Raw genomic sequence first — 23935 nt, 5'->3', positions numbered from 1 at the left:
TCAGGTGCCGCTGCCGCAGAGGTGAGTCCCGAATTACTATACTCTTAAAGCTGCCTCCCGCCGCCCCTCCAGAGGCTTGTTCACGGGCCACCACTGCTGCCGACCAGGAGGCTGCAGCTGCTTTTCCTGCCGAGCTGCTGATTGAGGAGAAGGGCTATGTGCCCGACCAGGTCTCCAATGAGGATGAGACTGGACTCTTTGGAAGAAGATGCCTAGCCACACCTTCATCGCCAAGGAGGAAAGAAGAGTTCCAGGATTCAAGGCTGCAAAGGACAGGCTGACCTTTCTGTTCTGCACCAATGCCTCAGTTGCCCTGATGGTCAAGCCTATGCTGGTCTACCAGTCCCTAATCCATGGGCACTGAATGGGAAGAACATGAACCACTTCCCTGTGTTCTGGAGAGCAAACGCAAAGAGCTGGAGAGCGAACACGGTAATGCACACCATCTTCATGTCTTGGTTCAACGACTGCTTTGTGCATGAGGTGGAGCGCTACCTAAGAGAGAAGAACCTGGCTTTCAAGGTGCTGCTGCTGCTGGACAATGCCTCAGGGCATCCTTCAGACCTGCTGCTTGCCCACCCCAATGTGGAAGTGGTGTACATGCCTCCACGTCGCTTATCCACCCAATAGACCAAGGCATCATCCAGGCTTTCAAGAGCTACATGAGGCAGAACTTTGAACACATCGCTGACCTGATGGATGGCGACCCTGACATGACCCTGAAGGAAGCCTGGAACAGCTACAACATTTCAACTATGCTTTGACCATCATCAAGGAGCTGATGGATGAGCTCAGGAGCAGCACCCTGAATGCCTGTTGGAGGAAGATGTGGAAAGAGGCTGTGAGAGACAACACTTCTGTGCCAGCTGCGGAGGAAGAGGTTGGGAGGATAGTGGCTTCTGCCAGGCAACCTGGCAGCGAGGACTTTGAGAACATCCAGCGGGTGAAGTTGCTGAGCTCCTGGACAGAGGCGTATCTAGGGAAAATAGCTCCTAGGGCAACCACTGAAATTGCGCCCCTTGTCCAAACATCTGACACCCATCTTTCAGATAACTTTACCATAATATCAGCTCAAAAATACAAGTCAAGCTCATTAATCTTTTAATATTTCAAAAACTATTTAGCAGTAGATGTAGCCAGTCCACAAAATGCTGGAAAACTACAAATTTAAGTATGCTGGGGCTCAGGAAATACCCAAATATTATGTGGAGGTGTACTTGGAAAACTAAACAGAAGTCCCTGTCTAATTCCCTACTATGCATTGTAGCATCATTATTACATAAGTTTTAAAAATAAGTGGAGGATTTGACTTTTCCCAGATACTGTGAAAATAATTAAAGGATATGCAGAGTAAACTGTGTCACTGCTTGGAATATATTATAGTATTTCAGAAAGACAGTTAAAATGAGAGAAAGAGAGCAAGAAACTCCCAGTGGGCCTTGGTATTCACACTGATTCAAAGACAAACTCACCATTAATAGCCATATTATTAAGGCATCACATTTAACTCACTTATCACAAGAAGCAAAATAAGAGCAAATGAATACAACCCTAGCTCATAAGCTTCAGCTCAGTTTTCACAAGCCCTGATTCTCTGTACATAGTGCCAATCTGAATATGTGTACAGTGACATATTATATTAAAAAATTTTACCAAAAATTTTTTACCTGTAGGTAAAATTTCTTCCTAAAGGCCGTGGGGGGTGGTCTGCAAAGGTTGCCCCCCACTGTTCTCTGGGGCCTCACAGGGACCATTTGAGCATGTGTGGTGGCCATTTTTAAAAAATGTTTTGTTTTTTTTAAATGGCTGCTGAAAACAAAATGGCCACCGTGCATGCTCAAATGCCCTCTGCGAGGCCTGGCATGGCCTAGGGCCTCACAGAGGCCATTTGAGCATGCACGGTGGCAATTTTATTTTTTGTGGTCATTTTTAATTTTTTTTTTAAAAAAATTAAGAAATGGCACCCCCTTCAAGTGGCACCCAGGGCACATGCCCTGCCTGCCTCACCATAGATACGCCTCTGTCCAAAGGTCCTGTAAGTGGCTTATTTCATGGCAGAAAATTATAAAAATGTCTGGAACTGAAGCCCGCACCCCCACCCCTGCCTTAGACCATCATTCCACTCCCATATGGAAGAATCTGCCCTTTGCCTTCATAAAAAAGAGTAAAACACCTCCCTTTCAGCCCCAGCCTTTAGATCACTTGTCCTGGAATGACTTGGCATAAGGCTTGGGTATTGAGCAGAGATGTAGGGCAGAGTGGGAGGAATATGTAAATTGAAATGGATTGGACAATTTGTTGGTGGGTTTTTTTAAAAAACCATGCAAAAAGTCCTATAAGCGGTTTGTTTCATGGCAAAAAATTACAAAAACTTCAGGAACAAACAATAAATAATGTTTATTTATTTATTTATTTATGAATACACTATGCTCAAGTTGATTTGCAACCCAGTCGGTCTGGGAACTGTGAAGCATGTGTTGTGCTTCCCCGCCCCTTTAGAAATGCATTATATGTCCAAGCTGGTTGGACATGTCCAAAAACCTCACTCACACTATTTACACTGTATGTCATCAATCAGTATAATTCTGTAATTATATGAAATGTTAAGGAGGCCCCACACATGCTGATTTGCCCCCAGCCCTGCACCTCACTAGGGATAGCCCTGCTGATGTGGAGATATCCAGCAACTCTTATGTGGTTAGGCTGGATCCGTTACAGTTTATGATTCCTGAGGATGTGGACAAGCTGCTTGGAATGGTGTGGCCTATCACCTGTTCTCTTGACGCTTGGCCAACATGGCTTATACTTTCTGGCAGGAGGGTTTTTATTATTATTATTATTATTATTATTATTATTATTATTATACATTTATATCCCACTCTTTCTCCAAGGAGCTCAGAGCAATGCTCTACATACTTAAGTTTCTCTTTCACAACAACCCTGTGAAGTAGGTTAGGCTGAGAGAGAAGTGACTGGCCCAGAGTCACCCAGCTAGTATCATGGCTGAATGGGGATTTGAACTCAGGTCTCCCTGATCCTAGTCCAGCACTCTAACCACTACACCACGCTGGCTCTAGAAGGCCTGGTAGATATTATAAATACTTCTCTGGGGGAGGGCAATTTGCCTCCTTGCCTTAAGGAGGCAATCATTAGACCTCTTCTGAAGAAGCCTACATTGGATCTCTCGGAGTAAAGCAACTATAGGCCTGTCTCCAACCTTCCGTGGTTGGGCAAGGTTATTGAGGTGGTAGCCTCCCAGCTCCAGGCAGTCAGGGATAAAACTGATTATCTAGACCCATTTCAAGCTGGCTTTCAGGTGGGCTATGGGGTGGAGACTGCCTTGGTTGGCCTGATAGATTATCTCCAATTAGGAATTGACAAACAGAGTGTGACACCATTGGTCCTTTTGGATATCTCGGTGGCTTTCGATACTATCAACCATAGTATCTTTCTGGAGTGTCTGAGGGGGATGGGAGTGAAAGGCACTGCTTTGCAGTGGCTCTGCTCCTACCTCTCGGGCAGGTTTCAGATAGTGCCTCTTGGAGACCATTGTTCTTCAAAATCTGAACTTTTATATGGCGTCCTCCAGAGCTCCATATTTTCACCAATGCTTTTAAACATCTACATTAAACTGCTGGGAGTGATTATCAGGAGATGTGGGGTGGGGTGTCATCAGTATGCTGATGACACGCACATTTATTTCTCAATGTCAATATCACCAGAAAAAGGCATAAACCCTAAAATGCCTGCCTAGAGGCAGCGATGCGCTGGATAAGGGATAAAATGCTAACTGAGCAAAGTGGCACCTTTAAAAGTGGTGGTCCTCTTCTATTTAGCAGGGGGAGAGCAACTGGCCCTATCCAACCCCAGCACAGCATCCCTCCAGTGGCTGTTGCTGGTATCTGTCTTATGTTTCTTTTTAGATTGTGAACCCGTTGGGGACAGGGGGCCATCTTATTTATGTATTTGTCTCTGTAAACCACTTTGCGAACTTTGGTTGAAGAGCGGTATGTAAATAATTGTTGTAGTAGTAAACTGCAACTGAATCCAGATAAGACAGAGGTACTTATTGTGTGTGGTTGGAACCCAGGAGATGGTTTTGATCTGCTGGTTCTGGATGGGGTCACACTTCCCAGAAGGAACAGGTACACAATCAGGGATGCTTCTGGATCCAAACCTCTCCCTGGCATCCCAGGTTGAGGTGGTGGCCAGAGGTGCTTTCTATCAGCTTTGGCTGTTACACCAGCTGTGGCTGTTTCTCAAGATAAACAACCTCAGATCAGTGGTACATATGCTGGTAACCTCCAGACTTGACTACTGCAATGCACTCTATGTGGGGCTGCCTTTGTACATAGTCCAGAAACTGCAGTTGGTACAGAATGCAGCAACCAAGTTGGTCTCTAGGTCATCTTGGAGAGACCATATTACTTCTATATTAAAAGAGACACACTGGCTCCCAATAAGTTTCCAGGCAAAATACAAGGTGCTGGTTAAAACCTATAAGCCCCTAAACATCTTAGGCCCTGGGAATTTAAGAGAAAGTTTTCTTCACCATGAGCCCCAACGCCCATTAAGATCATCTGGAGAGGTTTGTCTGCAATTGCCAGAGGCTTTTCTGGTGGCTGTGCAGGGACAGGCCTTCTCTGTTGCTGCCCTGGGATTCTAGAATGTGCTCCCTGCTGAAATAAGAGGCTTCCCATCTCTGACAACTTTTTAAAAGTCTCTAAAGAACTTTGGGTTTTTTTCACCCAAGCTTTTTAACTGTACTGTGGTTTTAAATTGTTTTAAGTGGTTTTCATTTTTAATTTGTTTTATGTTGTTGTAAACCACCCAGAGACTGAAGTTTGGGGCAGTCTAAACATTTGAAAAATAAGTAAATAAGTAAATGGATAGGCCACTGTCCTTATTAGCCAATTGATCCTGATGGTTGCAGGGCTTATATCATGCCCATAATTTTCTTCCCCTACCCCCCCCCCCCTTTTTTCTTTTTCTTTTTTTTTCCCTTTCTTTTTTTCCCCTTTCTTTTTTTTTGTTTTGTGTGTGTGTGTGTGTGTGTGTGTGTGTGTGTGTGTGTGTTTTTGGTTTTTTTTGTTTTTTTGCTTAGCATGCAGTCTGATTACGAGTTCTGGAGGAAACTTGCTGCTTACAACTTTGTCATTGTTATTGGTTCTTACAGAAGTACTACCAGAATGTAGTTTTTGATTTAAAAAATAAAATAGTGAAGGAATGGGAGAGAGTGAAATCCTACTTACTGAGGTCTTCTAGAGCTCTCCTAGAATTTCCCTCACCAGGTAAAACTAGGAATGCACCATCCATTTTTTCATGTATGTACATAATATTTTATTTATTTATTTATTATTTTATTTTTATCTCGCTTTTCCTCTGAGTTGCTCAAAGCAGTGTACATGGTTATGTTTATCCTCACAACAACCCTGTGAATATGTTAGGCTGAGAGATACATGACTGGCCCAGAATCATCCAGTGAGTTTTGTGGTTGAATGGAGATTCAAACCTGGGTCTTCCTGGTCCTAGTCCAACCCTCTGGCGTAGATCAAGCTATTCCAGCTACCTTTTAATTAAATAACAGCCCCTTCTCATAGAGTTCTTGCTGATATCTTTTATTTTGTGGTGGTTTGTATTTCTTACATTGTTTCAATCCTAAATTGTAAACCATCTTGAGCACAGCATGTGGCAGAAAAGCAGTTATAAAAAGTATCAATCTCCTTAATAGCAATAGAGAAGGGAACTGCCATAGTAGCTGGGTTGGACTCTATAGGAACTGTCAGAAATACTGGCTGCCCCTTTCCCCCTTGCATAGTTTTTAAAATAAAGTTTTAGTCTTTTTTGTACCCATTTCCCATTAGATCACCCACAAAATCCTGAACACGCTACTCTAACCATTAGCGAAATGTATATATAATACACCCTGTTGACTTCATAAAGTTAATAGGGTATATAGGATATATGCTTCAGACAAATGATGGTTAAAGAGGTTGTTTTCAGCTCAGGTGAAATTAGCCACAAACTATGCCAAATTATTTTATCATGTATCGTTACTCCCTGTGCTTTGAACAGGGAGAGCAGCAAATCATTGCCTGATGATCACAGCATTCGATTGCAGCTTACAGACGCTTTACCTTTGAATGACCCTGGATTTATTTATTTTTAATTGGATGGCTCCATTGACCATAATGTACTCCAGATGGTACAGAAAACACTGGCATTGATTCCTTCAGCATAGCAGCCTAGCATTGCACAAGGATAAACGTAATGTCAGTTAAGTGAGCTGTATGTCAATGGGTGTTTCAGTCCTTTGGAAGCATAGAAATTATTTCAGTTAAATGTCTATTTAAATCAGAATATAAAAACATTGGACATTAATTCTTCAAAACAATAAAATCTGCAGTGATCCTGGACGGAGTATGACTTTTAAAAGAGGCTGCATAGCATTTAAAATCCTTATGACATACCTGAAGATTAAAAGGATTTTGGTCTCATCAGGCTAAGGCTATATTTAGTTAACTGTTTTAAATAAGAAACATATGCACTGACAGCAATGAGAGGTTATGAAAGTCTGTAGGTTATGAAAGATTGACTAAGAGGTTATGAAAGGTAGACAGAAATGCTGCCCAACAACTAGGAAACACCTGCAGTTCACACAAAGTAAATGGTTTATAATCTGCAAAACTCAATCTGATCTTTAGCAATGCATTTCATAAGTAGTTTATATATTTTTCTCTTCTTTTTAAATTTTATTTACATGATGCATTGTTTGTATTTCTTGTATATTGGTTTATGACCATAATTAAGTTCTGTTCTGTTCTGTTCAAAGTAAATGGAGGCATTGAAAAGACTAGGATAAACAAATCCACAATAATAAAATTAACTTTTATTCTAGTGAGCCATGATTCCTCTCCCCATAATCCTTTTGAAATTCTTAGACAAATATATATACGATTTTTTTTTAACAGGAACATGTAGGTTTCATGATAATTTACAGCATGTAGCTGGAACATCACCATAATGCCCCCTCCAAATATTGCATTTATATTATTTATCAATGCAATAGATAAATAATATCTAAAGGCTGCCTACATCCTTTGGAGTCAGGCAGTATATACATTAAATAATTAAATATACTAAACCAATGGATTTTTTTCAGGAAAAAAAGATTTTTCAGAAAAAGGTTCAGCAGTGCTTTGAAAAGGAAGTTCTCAAAGGTCTGTAGAACCCTTGGAGGACCAAAGCAGATAATAATGTTTAGGCCTGTCTTAACCATGGAACAAGGTGCAAACTTATGCACCCTTCCCCATCCTTTAGCCCCTTCTATCTCCAAAGCAAATTCTCCCTACTTACCTTAACAGCAGTTATATAAGCACCAGCATTGGCTATGATAAACTAGGGTTCTTGTTACAAGAATTTGAAACTAGCTTATTGATGTACTCAGTGAGATGATGAAGATGCATGTAGATGAAATCATGAATCCTTCATACGAAGAAAGTAAGCAACCTGCTCTGCAATGACTAGTAATAAAAGGTGGTGGAAGACAAGGCACACCAGGGAAAATCACACGACAGCCACCCTGGGATATGGAGCTGTTTCGCCAGAAGCTTCATCAGGGGCCAGTTCCCATTAGAACAGTACAGAAGTAGAAAAGCATTTCTTATACGATCAAATTTCTCCAAGCATGTTAAAGCCTCAGGGTTCATGTGTTATACAGATATGTTATACATATGTGTTTGATTATTTTGATATGTGTTGAGAGCTGGTTGTTTATACATTCATCATTTTCAGGGGCATAAGAAGGCTGGAGTGGGCCTAGAGACAAAATTTTAAAATGGGCCCCTCGCTGATACACACACACACACACACACTGTGACTTGCCTCGGGGGGGGGCAGGCAGCCGCCTCCCCTTGCCAAATAGTAGTTACGCACCTGATCATTTTTAACCTTTTTTGTTCACAGGTCTTGCATTCTCTTCCCTCTCCTACTGTCATGGGCATGCTGGAAGACTCCAAGGAGGAGCTGGAGGAGGGGATGGAGGTTACAGGAGAGGAGGGAGGGCAAGGACCGAAGTTGCAAAGGAGAGTGGGTCCGACGCACGGGGAGTTGAAAATGAGTTATAGCTGGGTGAGGCAGCTCTTGTGGAGGAGGTGCGACCAGTCTCAGCTGCAGAGGGGCGTCAGTCCAAGAGACAGCAAGAGTTAAGGAACTGCATGCGTAGAACAACAGGCAAAGCTGCTGACTCAGGAACTCTTGATTAATAGCACCGGGGGTCAGTCTATTTAAGATGACTGCACCACAGCTACCCTGCTGATACCAACGTCAATTTCCTGTGAGCGAATCGGCTGTGTTCGTGTATTGCCTTAACCGTATTTGGACCCTGGACTGTGTTGACCTTGCCCGTAGACTTTGAATTGGACTCTGTTGGATTTATTGGATTTGACTCGGATTGAACCTGGTTTGGAGAATTTCTTCATATAAGACTTTGCTATTCTGCTTCTGCCTCTGCCTGTTTTACGCTTCGCCTGGCTAGCCTGACAGCTTTATGACACCTACCCTTAGTTTTCTGGTGGTGTAGATCCACTCACCTTTTCTATTGGCTTTTCTATTGCCTGGAAACAATAGAGAACTGTAACTACAGGGGCTACTATCTATGAATGTGCCACTCTATCCTAGATCTGCAGCAACTTCAGTAGGGTTGGAACTACCTCTTGCCCCTTCATGGCCAATCAGAGAGCAATGAGGCCTTCCAGTCTACTGGACAGCACAAAGCATGCTGAGAAGGCCAGGAAGGTCTTCAGAGGAATCTCCATGCTTCCAGCTCCCCAGTTTCAGCAATGCAGACCTCTCCTGGCTTACTTGTGTGTTTCCTTGGTTTGTTGACACAAGCAGAGGTTCTAATCATCTGTAGCTGCTAGGGCAGGAGTTCACTAACCCTGCAACCCATCCCGATATGGTCATGTGAAAGGCCTTACCTTCTTTCAAAAGTAAAGTTTAGAATATTCAGAAAAACTAGAATAGCCATGTAATTCTGCCTACAGGTTTTCAGTGCTAATCCTGCTCTGTGCAGTACTGCAAAGAGACTGATCTTTTTGTACATTGTTGGTACCTTTAAAATAAAATTTCTAATAGTATTGAGAGTTCCAAAATTGTGTGTGAGTCGTCATAGTATAATGAATCAATATTTCTATTATTATTCGTAAGCTGATCCTATGGCTTCTGCAGTGTGAAGAAAATGGAAGCAGTTTTCTACAATACCCTGTTTCAGTGTTCTAGTGAGTAAGATGTCATTCTAGTGTTCTAGTGAGTAAGATGTCATTCTAGTGTTCTAGTGAGTGAGCTGTCGTTCTGGCTCCACACTGAGTATCCATGGAGCTCGGAGGAAAAACAAGTTGCTGAAACAAAACCAGAAAAACTGAATATTAATGTATTCGGAATATATTAGGAAAGGATGTAAAATCTTGAATAACCAATATATACAATTTAATATTTTTTATTTCAGAAAAGTTTTCCTTTATTTTGTATCGGGCCCCATGTTTCAGAAGAAATAAACTCTTTTTGCAGTCAAACAACCATGCTTCATTATTGCGGGGCAAAATTAAGAACAAGAAGAAAAGGTCCAAGGATGGAGTAACTCCAGTCCATAGTAGATGATGCTTTTACTTAGCTCTTTAGTGATCATCTTTTCACTACAATTTGTATCTCACATATGTATTAATCTTTTAAAAGTATGCTTTGAAGGCAAACTCTGGTTATGTGAACCAGAATTCACAGAACTTGTGAATTCTGGTTCATAAAATTTCAAATAATCAATAAAATCTAGGATTATTTTAATAAATTCCAGGATTATTTTACTAACTATTTAAATTCCTTCCCTGCTCAAACTAACCTTTCAGTATACTACAGTGACTCCAGAAATGTGAGCAGGGTTGGCACCAGGTTCAAGGGGCTTGGAGCCCTGCCCTGCCCTGGGTTCCTGATAGTGTTCTGGGGCAGCGGGCTGGAGCACTATGCACCTGCTGTACTAGCTGCTACAAAGCCCACTCTGGAGTGCTTGTGGGGGCCCCACACCCAGGCAAGCCTCCACAAGGGTTTGGGGGAGGCCTGCCTGAGTGGCAGGGCAGCAGCAGTTCAGAGAACTTTGCAGCAGCTGCACTGATAATGCAATCTTTTGTTGTAACATCATTGCAAAGCATTTGACCCATCACTGCATCACAGTCACACAATGATGGGTAAGTGCACTGCATTGCTGCTAAAACCAAACCAAACGAGTTGTTCTAGTAAGAACTAATCTGCCTACATTCACTATCTCTACAACTGGACTAAATTGGGTTCAAATTGAAGTCCACAAGTTAGATCTTTTGCACCTTAAATGTTCACACATCTGCTGTCTTGGATCGGGGTGGATGGCATCATTACAAACTACACCATTGAGGAGTCCCTGTAGGTCGCTCACTACAACTGTACCTAATTTGGTCCAAATCAGTTAGACAATCCTCGTTAGTGCACTTGCACCTCAAAAGCTCACACGTTTGCCATAATTAGGGTAGATGACATCATCACGAACTACACCATTGAGCTTTCCCCATCTGCCCCTACAGCTGTAGCAAATTTGGTTCAAATTGGTTAGGCAGTTCACAAGTTAGCCCAATTGCACCTGAAAAGTGTGTGCATCTGCCATCTTTAATCAGTCTGGATGACATCATCACAAACTATGCCATTGAGGTGTCCCTGTGAGTCACTCACTACAACTGTAGCTCATTTGGTTCAAATCAGTTAGACTGTCCACAAGTTAGCCCAACTGTACCCAAAACATTCACGTGTCTGCCATCTTGGATTGGGGTAGATGATATAATCACAAACTGTGCCATTGAGGTTTCCCCATATGTCCCTACAGCTGTAGCAAATTTGGTTCAAATCAGTTAGACAGTTCACAAGTTAGCCCACTTGCTTCTCAGGAGGTTTATGTGTCTGCCATCTTGGATTGGGGTGGATGACATCATCACAAACTACACCATTGAGGTGTCCTTGTGTGTCCCTACAACTGTACCCGATTTGGTTCATATTGGACCAGGCGTTGCGAAGTTGATAAGGGGACACACAAATGGATGGACACACAGAATGCCAGGTGATCTCATAAGCCTACTGGAAAGTAGGCTTTAAAAAGTGACCATGCCCAGCACAGCAGTGCTCCAGATTGCTGTCACTGCCCAGGCTTTCAAGTCAGACACAGGGTGGGCTGAGCTTAGGCCTTCTGTACTAGACACCTGACTGGATAATCCATGATGGTGCCCCTGAATATGAAACTGTCCTCGAAGACTGGTTTTAGAAACGTCACAGGTACAGTATGTGGACGTCTATACGCAACCGGAATTAGGGGTATAGTGGAGGGGGGACGCGCAGGAGCAGAGCGCCAGTACTTCTCGGCTTCTCTGGCTGTTGGGGTGGGCATGGCCATGGAGGCTGTCATGGAGAGAGCCTGCGCTTTTGAATCTGCAACTACATCACTGAATGGAATATGGAATTACACCAGATTTCTAGGGCCTGCATTCCGGATATTAATTTATTAATACTTGGGCCCTACATATCCTCTCTGCAGTCAATCAAGCGCAGCTGCTTATTTGCACTTTCCATGTACCACGTATTAACAAGTTGAAGGATATTGAGGGGGGTAGAACTCCTCTGTAATTCATTCCCTATAGAGATGCTTGAAGTCCAAAGTTAAATGTGCCGTATTTTATGATAAACCCAAGGCATTTTTAACTGGGCAGTAATTTAGTGTCCACAATTTAGTGTAGGATTCATATGATGCGTGTTTTTTGTGAAGTGCAGCCATGTGCTCATATGAATATAAGCATTTGTTTCTAGGTGGATATAAATTTTTAAAATAGAAATTCCCATGAGGCTTTCAGAGACTAGAGACATAAGGTGTAGTTTAGACAGCAGGAAAGTGCCTCATGTAAACGTCTCATGTAGATCCTCATGTAGTATTTAGCTGTAATGACAGGTTCTTACATGACCACGTAGGTTCTTGTTTTAAGGGATCAGGTCTGCTCATACAACATAACTAGTTTCTCCAGCCCAGTGTGCCATAACAGATACAAGAACTTGATCTTACTTTTCTACACAGTATATAGTTAAGCATACTGACAGAATATGCAGCCTCCAAAGTGTGCTGAAACCTGGATACTATGAGTTCCATAGCAGGAGGTAGGAGGTAGTGAGGAGGTAGGAACTCCTTGGTACCTTTCAGGGGTGTAACGATAATAGGGCTAGGGGAGACAGTTGTCTGGGGCCCACTACCTTGCGGGGGGGGCCCAGAAGCAAGTCACATGACTGACTCCCGCAGCCACACGCCTGCCCGGGCTTCCTTCAGTTGTATTCATCCTCCAAAACTGATGTGAGTGTTAAGACCTGGAGCTACCGGAACAGCATGTCTTTCTCTAGTACCATTAAATGACTTGCATTGTCCACAGTTTACAAAACCTTAAAAAAAAAAATTTAGGATGATGTTCTATTGTGGCACATAGGTTATATATATATCTATATCTATATACATACATATACATATATATATATATATACATACATATATATATATATATATATATATATATATATATATATATATCCTCTCTAATAAAACGCTTGGTGTCCGTGCCTGGCCTGTTCTGGGCATGCGCGAAGCGCATGGCCAGAACAGGGCAAGGGAGGCACGAAAGGCAGGACCCGGCGGCCATCTTGGGCGGCCAGAAGCAGCCGCCCCGAAGAAGCCGGAGAAGCGGCGGCGGGGGAAACTGACGGAGGCGGCGGCAGAGCCGCCGCCTCGGCCAAAAGAGACGGAGGCCGGGGGCGGAGAGGAGGCCATGCAACTTTTTAAAAAATTGCTCCCGCGGCCGACGCTGCCGACCACCCACCCTCCCTCCCAGCTGCCGAGTCCCCCTTACCCTGGCCGACTGCTGTCGGCCGAAGACAGCCCTTAATTTAAGAGGCAGAGAGGAGCTCGCAAGCAGAGCTCCTCTCTGTGCAAAGCCTCTTGCCGAACTGCCGCTTTGGGCGCTTGCGTCCCTTGTGCCCAAAGCAGCAGTTCGGCAAGAGGCTTTGCACAGAGAGGAGCTCTGCTTGCGAGCTCCTCTCTGCCTCTTAAATTAAGGACTTCCTTCGGCCGACAGCAGCCGGCCAGGGTAAGGGGGACTCGGCAGCTGGGAGGGAGGGTCGGCGGCAGCGGCCGCGGAAGCAATTTTTTTAAAAGTTACATGGCCTCCGCTCCGCCCCTGGTCCCGGCCTCCGTCTCCCCGGCCTGGCGGGGACAAGTCCCTGGGCCGATTTGGCCCTTAAAGGTAGGGGGGGACACAAAGAAGCTGGGAGGGCGGCCGGATGGCGGAGGGAGGGGGAATGGCGGCGGGGTGCCAGGAGTGCCGTTACTAGCGCCCGTTATTCAACGGGCCAAAATTCACTTGTATATATATATATACACACACACACACACAATGCTTTTTTGTTACCACTATTCAGCCTCATTTAAGATTTCTTTACTTCATGAGCTGAGCTTCAGTGAGGGGGGTGCATTTTAAAATCTTGTCTCTGGGCCCACTCCAACCTTGCTACGCTCCTGTGCCAAGTAACTGCTGTATGCATAGGATTGCAGTCCAAGGACATATCTAAGAAATGTTTATATTGTGAGAGAGAAAGAAATAAGACTTGTGGGAGGAGCATGTTTGTGAGAGAGAAAACTAGTGAGCTGCTCTGTGTGTGGCCAAATATCCCAGAGATGTACCAAAGTAATTTTGGAGCCTGGCCTTTGGAGGCCCCCACCCCCTTGCCAATTAAGCATCATCATGTTCAGCTGGGCGACCACACCACCCAGGACAGACGAAAGAGGATTTGGGCGGGCCCAGAGGCTGTGGAGGTCCAGAGGTAAGAGTGCCTCTGAAATATCCTGTGGCATTTTGGAGCAGAAACGTGTGTGCAGGGACCACCTGCAAGTGGGTGCGCAAGACTCCAACCCCCCACTTCAGCAGATCTAGCATGGGATCGGGAGAAAAGGGCAGAAATTGCAAGCAGGAGGAGAAATGGAGGCTGTGCTGATAGGAGGAGGGATGGGTGCTTTCCAGATTAGACCCTGCAACGGGGTCACATCATATCTCAGAAGTGTGCTTCCACACTTCCTGTGTTGTGACATCACAGTTCCTACGTGGACAGCTGGCTTCCGTTCACATTTCCAATGCCTTTTTTAGAATTTAATCGCAATATAGAGCTAGGACATCGTATATCCACCGTTAAAAGGTTGCTTTCCCCCTGGGTTGTTAGTTTCTACGTTTCGAATGCGACTTGCCTGAACGGAGGCATTTTGCTGCTTCCGTTATTACTGTTTTTCTATGTAAACCGCTTTGAGAACTTTGGTTGAAAAGCGGTACAGAAAATATTCGTAGTGGTACTGAGGGGAAGAGAAGGCATGCGGACTTTAGAGAGAGAGGGCACTGTTACTTTCCCCACGGACACCTATAATTAATCAGTCTAAGGGCACAATTACTTTTACTTGCAGCCAACCAAGAGGCAAATTTAGCACAAACAGCCAGTTGCCCAAAACGGGTGTGAATGATGGAGACACAGATGGAGACTTTCTCCAATCTGTATGAGCTGATGGCTGCCCTCCGCTTCTTTTTAACTTACCTGAGGGTTAGGCCTGCTTGTAGTTATCTCTGGCTTCCTTCCCTCTCCTAGCCCCAGTGGGCAGCAGCCACCACTGACATGGGAGCATCCTTTTGGAGGCCTTGTTGCCATGATGGGTTGGTCAGCAGTACAAGAAAGAGAGAGAAAAAAGCTTGAAGCTACATTTCCATTAACAAACTGATAGAAAGGTTTGAAAGAAATAAAGATTGTTTTTTACACCAATTTTAAGCTTTATCCCCAAAGGAATCTTCTAAACCAGAGGTTCCCAGAAGTTGTTAGACTACAGCTCCTATCATCCCCAACCAAAATGACCTTTTTGTGGCTGGGGGTGATGGGAGTTGTAGTCCAACATCATCTGGGGACCCAAGGGCCCGTTTACTTTCCAGAGTGGCTGCAAAACCATTTTGACAAACATAAGAGGCACCTAAAAATTATCTTGTGCGTGGATGCTTTGCAGAAACTGCTCTACCACCCGAAATACACATCCTGCCGCAACTTCAAAGGGGGCGGCGGGGAGAGAAAAGGCGAGGTCGAGCCCAGATCTTAAAGGGTGGTGCAAGAGTGTGACTGAAAGAAGCAAGGGACTTCCTGTGGGCCGCATCCTATTTCACGCGCTTCCGATTCACGGCTCGTTATCTGCTTCACGGCCCAGCCGGGGCTGCTACAGCCAGCCTGAACAACATCCTAAAATTAGCAGCCCGCAGCAGGAGGGCTTCGCGCTGAAGGGCGGCTGCTCGCCCGGATGGGCGGAAAATGCTGTCAGTCTAGCTGAGGAGGCGGCGCCTGTGTGTCAGTCAGTGCTTCTCGCCTTCCCGGTCGACAGGAGGGGAGGAGGGCTGGAGAACCAGAGAAGGACGAGCAAAGAGGGCGAGAGGGGAGCCTCCGCAGCTGGCAAGAGGTGCCTCGTGCAGCGGCGGAGGTAAACAACTCCCGCCCCCAGCAGCTGGGGGGGGGGAGCCGCAGACCAGCCGGAGAAAGTTGAAGAGTCACGGGAGATTTGCCCTCTGCACTCCAGTGCGCCCCCGCGCACCACTACGACTCCCAGTCCCAGCGCCCCTTCTGGGTATTGGAGATTGAGCGGTGGCCCCGCGGGCGCCCCGAGGAAGAGGAGGCGGGACGAAGGGAAGGGAGGAGGAGCGACTGCCATGAAACCCACTGGGGACCAAGGGGCAGGGGAAGCGACTGCCGGCGGAGACGACCCTTGGAAGGAATGCGTGGAGGTGGCGGTGCAGCTGGCGCTCCGGGCGGGACAGGTGAGCAGCACCCGCCGCCGCCACGTGCCTTGGCCACGTTGGGGTCCTCCCGCAGGGTGGGATATTGGCGAGCAAAGCAAAGGGGGACAGCAGCCCTCCACGCGGGCCGTGGGCTTCAGGCAAGCACAAGAGGCCCAAAAGATAGAGTGTTCATCTCCTGTTTCTTTAAGGTGTGTGTGTGTGGTGTTAAATGACCGCAAATCATTCGCACAGCGTCGCCCGCTGGGACGTTGGCAGCAAAGGGCCAATGCTTCCGTTCTGCTCTCAAGTCCTGAGCTTGAATTCAGCAAACTTTTGGCACATTGGTGGTCAATGTCAGCTCCAGCCTGTGCATGTTTACTCGGAAGTAAGCCTCGGAAGGAGCGGGTGGGGGGGTGGTCCAATCCAGAAGTACTTTTGAGAAATAAATTCGGGAAGCACAAAGTTTGCATTTCAAGGATGACTCGGGGCAGAGGGGATAGGGGGCAAGCACCACCACCCCAAAAGTGGCTTGTTCCCCCCACCTCAATTTCTGTTGCAGATATCTAATATGTGGGGCACAGTTCACCCACCCATACATGCACTCTGCCCTTCTGTGTGCCCCCCCCATATATATATATATTTTTTTCTGGTGTCACCACTGTTTGCATTAAAAGAGCAGGAAGGTAAAGGATACAACAACGGGCTCAGGTCAAATAGAAGAGAAAAGAAAAGTTGCCTTGCACTTGAACTTCTGGAGATCACACAGAAATATGGCTTCCTGACTGAGTGCCTGTCTCACAAAAGTTGCTCTCGCAAAAATGTGTTAAAAATCATAGGAGTTGTAAGGTCTTTTAATATGTTGCTGTCTGTGTGTGGAGTTGTGGCATTGTATGATATGCCAGATGCAATACTGTAGGCTCAACAGTGTGCTGAATGTCAAGGCTGTTTTTGTTAATATTCAGCTAGAGTTTAGGTAACCTCTGGCCTTCGCTTTTAGCATAAATTTTGTGTAAAGTTTGTAAATTTTGACTGATTAAGCTAAGGTATTCAAAGTGTTAATGCAAAGCATTGGTAGTAAGGACAGTGTTCATGGGAATAGGCAAGAGAGTGTTTCCTGGTTAGTACCTTTTATGGAAACTGTGAGTGAGAGAGACTAAGAAGAGTGGAAGTTCACCAGTATAAGAAGTCCCAGGGAACTGACTCAGAAGAATTGCATCCACATGTACAAAGCAGTACAGTATGTTATCTTTAAGGGCGGGCAAGCAGCAGATATATGTTGGAGAGCAGGCTGGGCTGATTCAGAATTCCAAACTGTGTGCTTGCAAGTAAGTTTGATTGCATTCAGTGGGGCCTGCTACCCCAGAGAGAGTGCAATCCTGTTGTATAGAAACAAGTTCCACAGAACTCAGTGAGACTTGTTTCCAAGTAAATGTGCACAGGATTGGGCTACATGCTAGGTTTAAAAATATAAAGGATTTGGTGTAACTCAAGCATTTATTTTTACACACTGTAGCTACTGTGGAAGAAGGGACACTTAATTTCTGACTCATCCCTTTCTTCTGTGTTAACTTCATTTTACCAACTTTATTTTGGTAAGGTCTTCACTATTACATCTTTCCCTGCCACTCAGATTCTTCTCTTTAATTCTTTATTAGCTGAAATGAAGAGGGGTGGGGGAGAGAAAGCTTGTCTTTTTTCACTCTCCTTTTTCTTAGACTTCAAACAAATTGAAGTCTTACTGCTACATGGCAAATGTGTTGGATCAGATTCAATCTCAGTGGCAAGCTAAAATATGTTTGTGTTAACTTAGTTATTTCTGTCATGTATTTTGTTCACTCATTTAACCACTATTTCCATTATGTATTTGTACAAAAAATGAAATCTAAGATTTTAATTTTTTGGACCATATCTGTACTACCATAACATCAGGTTCTGAAATAATATTGAAGGAAAACTCAAAAAGCAATCTTTCTGACTTTACTGAAACAACTTTATGTAAGAATGCTATCCCGTTTAAGAAGACTCCCTCTCCTTCATGACCTGTAGGTCTGTCAGACTACTAAAGCAGGAGATGGGCTAATGCCATAGCAGGAAAGGCACTCGCATTGCTCCATGGAAAAAAATCATCTGTATGCCACCTCTATATAACACAAATTTCTCAAATTCTATTGTTGAGTGTTGATTTTGTCACTCGGAAACTTAATTTTTTAAAAATTGGCTGACGTTCTGAGCTAAGTTACTCAAAATAGTCCCATTGAAATTAAAAGAACAAGTTTGAATAATTTTCCTCAGTGTCAGCCACTGACACTAATGTTGGTAGTCTCATAAGGAAACCCTTATTGATGAAACATCTGCACAAAATCTGTTGAGAAGAGATCTTTGAATCCTGATCTGAAACATCTGCACAGATTGCTCTGCCTTCAGTACTGGTGTTCTGTCACAACAACACAGCCTCACTTAAGGCTTTGCAGGCATAATGAGGAACTAGTCTCATAATTGAGAAATAGATTTCTTCCTTTGGTTGTATACAGTTTGCACTTTGCGTCAGTTTAGTCTTATGTGCCCTTGAATTTTGAAGATTTGTGGCAAGAATTTATAGAGTGATATCCATTGTGTTTTTCTAGATCATTAGGGAGGCTCTCACTGAGGAAAAGCAAGTGTCTACCAAAACTTCTGCAGCGGATCTTGTCACAGAAACGGATCATTTTGTAGAAAACTTAATTGTTTCTGCTCTGAAAGAAAAGTTTCCCTCTCACAGGTATGTGTGTCCATAGCATTATTTCATAACATATGAAATAATGTTTCATATTACATTGAAAATAATGTAATATTTGAAAATATATAAATATATTTATTTATAAAATATATAAATATTTATATTTATATAAATATTTGAAAATACTGCAAATATGAACCTATGGATTATCTATAGTAATAGCTCTGCTTCACATATCACATTTTATTTGGTGTTTACCAGAAAACATAATATGTGAAGGAGGCAAACATCCACATATCTAGATATGTTCATCTGAAGGTTGGGACTGACTGCAGCCGTCTGTCAAATGTGCATTTGGTGACCAACCAATTTCTGCTGCTACATAATGTGTAGCACCTCCTGTAGTTTCAAGCCATAATAGTAGAAGTTCTTCTAGGTCACATTGCATGAAATAATGAGACAGAAAGCAAACGAGAGATTAAACTACAAGTGACAGGAGTTGAACATGAGTGGCTGCTGGCCATGGGCAGGGAGATAACATGCACAGCAATTTTAGGCTCTGAGTATCTTTTTGATAAAGACTTTGCTGTGGTGTTTAAAACTCAAGCAAGCATGCGATTCATCACAAAACTCAAGCTTGTCTTGATAGTTACACAGTTGTGCAATGAATGAAGATAACCAAATAGTGCAGGCAGGAAGGGAGAAAAGTGTTAACAATGGAGCCCATTCTGAAAATGTTTCTAGGAGTTGGTGATATGGACACTGTTGTTTTTGAAAGATAGGTTTTGGAATAAGTACCCTAGTGCTTTAGATATTACATAAACTTGCGGATTAAAAGCCTTCTCCCCCAGCCCTCCGCGTGAGCAAAAATTAGAGTCTATGCCTAATGGCACACAAGCTTTCAGACTGATACAATATGGAGATGTGGCGGGGGGGGGCTGCTGGATTGTTACAAGAGTGCTTAAAAAAAACAACTCCTGATGATTTCTCAAATCCAGATTAGGTTTCCTTTAGTGAAATAAATATAGTACAGTAGTTCTTAGCCTAATCTTAGTAGACATCTGTTCACATTTGGTTTTTTTTAAACTTGTAAACTTTGATTGTAATTCCTAGTTAAAATATCTGTCAGATGTGACCTGCATTTAGATTTAACGAGACAGTAGTTATGTTGAGGATAGAAAAAATAGTAACTCATTCCGTTCTGGATCACATTGCACAACTTGATGCTGCTTTGTGCAGGTTGGAGCTGAAGGCTGTGTTCACAAGTAACACTAAAACTGGTGTTTGCATTTCCCACATCTGTAATGCTTGCTTTAGATGGAAAATAAGTGTAATGTAACAAAGCTCTCTTCTGCTTTCTATCCCACCTTAGCAATGTTTACACGTGTGTGCAAATAGTGCAATAAATGTTTGACAATACTGTCATTGTCTTGCATGTCTTTTATTCTTAGATTCAAGTTAGATATTTACCTAATCAAGTTAACAGCCTTGCACAGGTTTCCGACTGTGGCTGTTAGCATCAGATTTGCTGTTAACCAAGAGGTATAAGATATGTTCTGTAAGTTGGTAAGATAGTCTTCAGTTGTAGCTGTTGGGACAAGTAACAAATTTTAAGGAATATCTAGTGATCCTAGGTGTGGTTATAACTAGAAAGGTCTTTATTTATTTTTAAGAACAGCCAGAATCAGTTCCTGATTGAGGCCATGGAGAGAGGGAAGTTAACTCTTTCCCCTTGTGCCACTTTTTTCCTGCTAAAAATTGCCTCCTGCAATATGCCATTTGCTAAAAATACTCACTTTGGGGGCAAATAGCAGATTGGATTAGTTTGGGTAGGAAAAAGGCCTAACCTCTCCATGTTGCAGTCCCAGACAGGATTGCAACATTCTATAACTAGTTATTTCTTGTGTGAACTAAGAGGAACTTCTACAGAAGTTGTAAGCACACCTCTTAACGATACAATTTGGTGATTATGCGATGGAGATGTATGACTAACAGTCACCAAGGCAATGGAATAATTCAGTTTTTGAGCACTAGAGTAAACAATCTGAAGACCATCTGTAGCCAGACTGTAATTCAAAATATAACATTACCCAAATATTCCTCCAATAAACAAAACAGTGATTTTAATTTTTTTTAATCCATGATGTTACTACACATGAATTATAGGTTTATTGCAGAAGAAGCTACTGCTGCTGGTTCAAAATGCGTACTCAATGACAGTCCTACTTGGATTATTGATCCTGTCGATGGCACCTGCAATTTTGTACATAGGTAAATACACAGACTGTGCTGTGTGAACCTAAGCCTTCTATTTCTTAAATGTCATTCTTGCTTGAAGGTATTTTTCTTTGTCCAGCCGGTGAGTTAGGTTTGCTTTAATGTTGCCTTTTCAAGCATCTGTCAAACAAAGTGTCTGATTTCATCTAAATGTGTGTATCCTGACTCACTAATTACTTAATTATGAGATTTTGCATAGTAGGCAAAGATGTTATCAAAGTAACCACTTCTCCATGTTGTTTTGAATATCTGTGCTAGTCACTTGGTGCTCTTCCAGATATTGCCTCCAGGAGCACTAAATTGGAAGCAATGGTGGCGTACCACTGATGAACCATTAAACTAATGTATCATTAATGCTAATGGATCATTTATCTTGATATTCTGGTCTAATGGTGTAAAACATGATGAACCAAACTCAGCCATAAAGCAAAAAGATGAAATTGTTACCTGCTCATTTTATTTATTAAGGAATAGTAAACTATTTGTGTCACATTCATCAGCTGCACTAGGAAGGTCACTGATAAGCTGGTCTACAGGCTTAGGATGTCACCAATCCTTTCTCGGTTCAAAGTGTAGTTAAAAGATAAATATTGACAATGTTTTTTGAGTTACAAAAAAGTTAGGAACATGCAAGGTTTCATATGCGAGGAGCCAGCATGGTGTAGTGCTTAGAGTGCTGGACTAGGACTGGGGAGACCCGAGTTCAAATCCCCATTCAGCCATGATACTAGCTGGGTGACTCTGGACCAGTCACGTCTCTCTCAGCCTAACTTACTTCACAGGGTTGTTGTGAGGAGAAACTAATGTATGTAGTACACTGCTCTGTGCTCCTTGGAGGAATAGCAGGATATAAATGTAAATAATAAAATAATGAAATGAAATGAAATAGCTGGGTGACTCTGGGCCAGTCACTTCTCTCTCAGCCTAACCTACTTCACAGGGTTGTGAGGAGAAACCCAAGTATGTAGTACACCACTCTGGGCTCCTTGGAGGAAGAGTGGGATATAAATATAAAAATAAAATAAATAAATAAAATATCTGAAAACTAAATACAGTCACAGTGGTAGCTAAACATGGGATTTCAATATATTCAGAAAATATTAACAACTACAACTGATTTTATTTGCACAGGTTTCCGACTGTGGCTGTTAGCATCGGATTTGCTGTTAACCAAGAGGTATAAGATAATGTTCTGTAAGTTGGTAAGATAGTTTTTAGTTGTAGCGGTTGGGACAAGTAACAAATTTTAATGAATATCTAGTGATCCTAGTGCTAATAAAATGTAACTTTTATGAATGAAACTTTTTATATACATTCACACCCTGAATGTGCCCCCAAGGCATGTTTTGGGATATAAGTATCCCTGCTTCCATGACCCAGTGTATTCCTTGTATATTCCATCGTGTGCTGTACTTGGTACTCCATTGAGCACTCTTTATGCTCTCTCACAACCAACAAAGAATTTGAAATCACTGAATTCTTGGGCAATTTACTGTTCACAGGCCACGCTAGGCTGTGTTCAGTTCTTCATGCCATTTTCCAGATCAGTCCTCATGCCAATCCGCCCAGCTTGCCTCACATCCATAGGAAGCTGGACCCACAGAGAAACACTTCTTGTGTGGGTGCCTCTACTAATACCCGCACCCCTCCTGATTTCCACCACACTGCTTCGGAGGACAAGACTCTGCAGCCCTCTCCGAAGTCCTGAGGTCCCATCGTCCAGATCAGGTGAACTTTTGCCCACTCTTGGGCACCCCCCCATCTATCTCTTTCTTAAATCCAAGCTACCCCCATGCCTTTCTCAAGCCTCTTTCTTTTGCCCACCTGGGAATTTACACAATTAGACTCTAAGCTAAAACGCCTCATTAAAGTTGATTTATTTAGAAATGTACTTTATTGCTTTTTAAAGTTAGAAACGCCTTACCATAGTTAGTTTGCTTAATAACGTACTTTTATTGCTTTAACCACACAATTCTCTTCCTGTATTCCCCCTCCCTCAAATCCTTCTCTTTATTTTTTAAACAATATCCTGCCTCAATCCAGTCATTTCTTGAGTCCAAACATTTGCACCAAATTAAAACTGGTGGAGCTGACCCCCTTTAAGAGCTAATTCACTCACAAAGCCTGAACATTGGAGTGCTGACCAAACACCCCTGGGCCAGTTCCATTAACACCTACTGCGTGCGTGCTCGACCCTTGTCCTTCATGGTTGGTGAAAGCTTCTAGGGAGGGACTGGGTCAATGAGTGGCAGGGATGACCTGAATAATTTCAATCAGTTTCTAACCTCCCCTTCTTGGGCAATGTGTTGGAGAGCGTGGTGGAGTCTCAGCTCCAGACTGCCCTGGATGAATCTGATTACTTAGAAGCTTTCTAGTCTGGCTTCCAACCTGGATATGGGATGGAAACTGCCTTGGAAACCTACGCCGGGAGATAGACAGAGGGAGTGTGACTCTGATTCTCCTGGACTTCTCAGTGGCTTTCGATATCATTGACCATGGTATCCTTCTGGGACGTCTCTCCAGATTGGGACTTGGGGGGCATGGTTGTACAGTGGTTCTGCCCCTACATTGAGGGTCGTACTCAGAAAGTGGTGCTGGGGAATGCCTGCTCCATTCCCTGGCATTTGGCCTATGGGGTGCCACAGGGATCTATTCTGTCCCCTAGAATAGATGTTGTTTAACATCTACATGAAACTTCTGGAAGAGGTCATCTTTAGGTATTGATTGTGGTGCCATCAATATGCTGATGACACCCAATTCTACCTATCTTTTAAGTCAGCAGATACCAGGGAGGCACTGGATGCTCTGAACCAGGGCTTGGAGGCTGTTTTGGACTGAATGGGGGCAAACAAGTTGAAATGTAATCCAGATTAGATGGAAGTGCTCTGGGTTGGTAAAACTGTTCATCCGAGCAGTGAGGTACATCTGGTCTTGATTGGGGTCACACTCCCTCTGAAAGACAAAGTCTACAGCTTGGGGCTGTTTCTGGATCCGACGCTGTCCTTAGAGGCTCAGGGGGTGGCAGTGTGCAGAAGTGCCTTTTACCAGCTAC

At 43.5% G+C, this 23935-nt stretch overlaps 1 protein-coding gene and 1 long non-coding RNA gene across 4 annotated transcripts in view; one reads left to right on the top strand and one right to left on the bottom strand.

Moving 5' to 3' along the window:
• Positions 1 to 6869: 6869 nt before the first annotated feature.
• Positions 6870 to 15503, bottom strand: LOC128324320 (uncharacterized). The gene is made up of 3 exons (XR_008306789.1): positions 15101 to 15503; positions 14677 to 14776; positions 6870 to 9398 (listed from the first exon to the last, which is right to left on the bottom strand). It is a non-coding gene; the product is annotated as an uncharacterized LOC128324320 (long non-coding RNA).
• The window catches only part of IMPA2 (inositol monophosphatase 2), a 24920-nt gene continuing 16222 nt past the window's right edge, over positions 15238 to 23935 (top strand). For 2 of the 3 annotated variants that reach the window (XR_008306788.1, XM_053248754.1), the window contains exons 1-4: positions 15238 to 15929; positions 18515 to 18648; positions 20773 to 20877; positions 22015 to 22060. Coding sequence is in view for 2 of the 3 variants with exons in the window: in XM_053248754.1 (XP_053104729.1) it covers positions 15822 to 15929; positions 18515 to 18648; positions 20773 to 20877; positions 22015 to 22060 (393 nt within the window). In the remaining variant the exon portion in view is untranslated. The remainder of the gene's footprint in view (positions 15930 to 18514; positions 18649 to 20772; positions 20878 to 22014; positions 22061 to 23935) is intronic. The other variant, XM_053248755.1, reaches the window with a different exon arrangement.

The sequence above is a fragment of the Hemicordylus capensis genome, chromosome 4, assembly GCF_027244095.1.
Source record: "Hemicordylus capensis ecotype Gifberg chromosome 4, rHemCap1.1.pri, whole genome shotgun sequence".
NCBI lineage: Eukaryota > Metazoa > Chordata > Lepidosauria > Squamata > Cordylidae > Hemicordylus > Hemicordylus capensis.
Note: the sequence above shows the minus strand (reverse complement) of the source record. Positions and strands in the feature narration are given on the sequence as shown.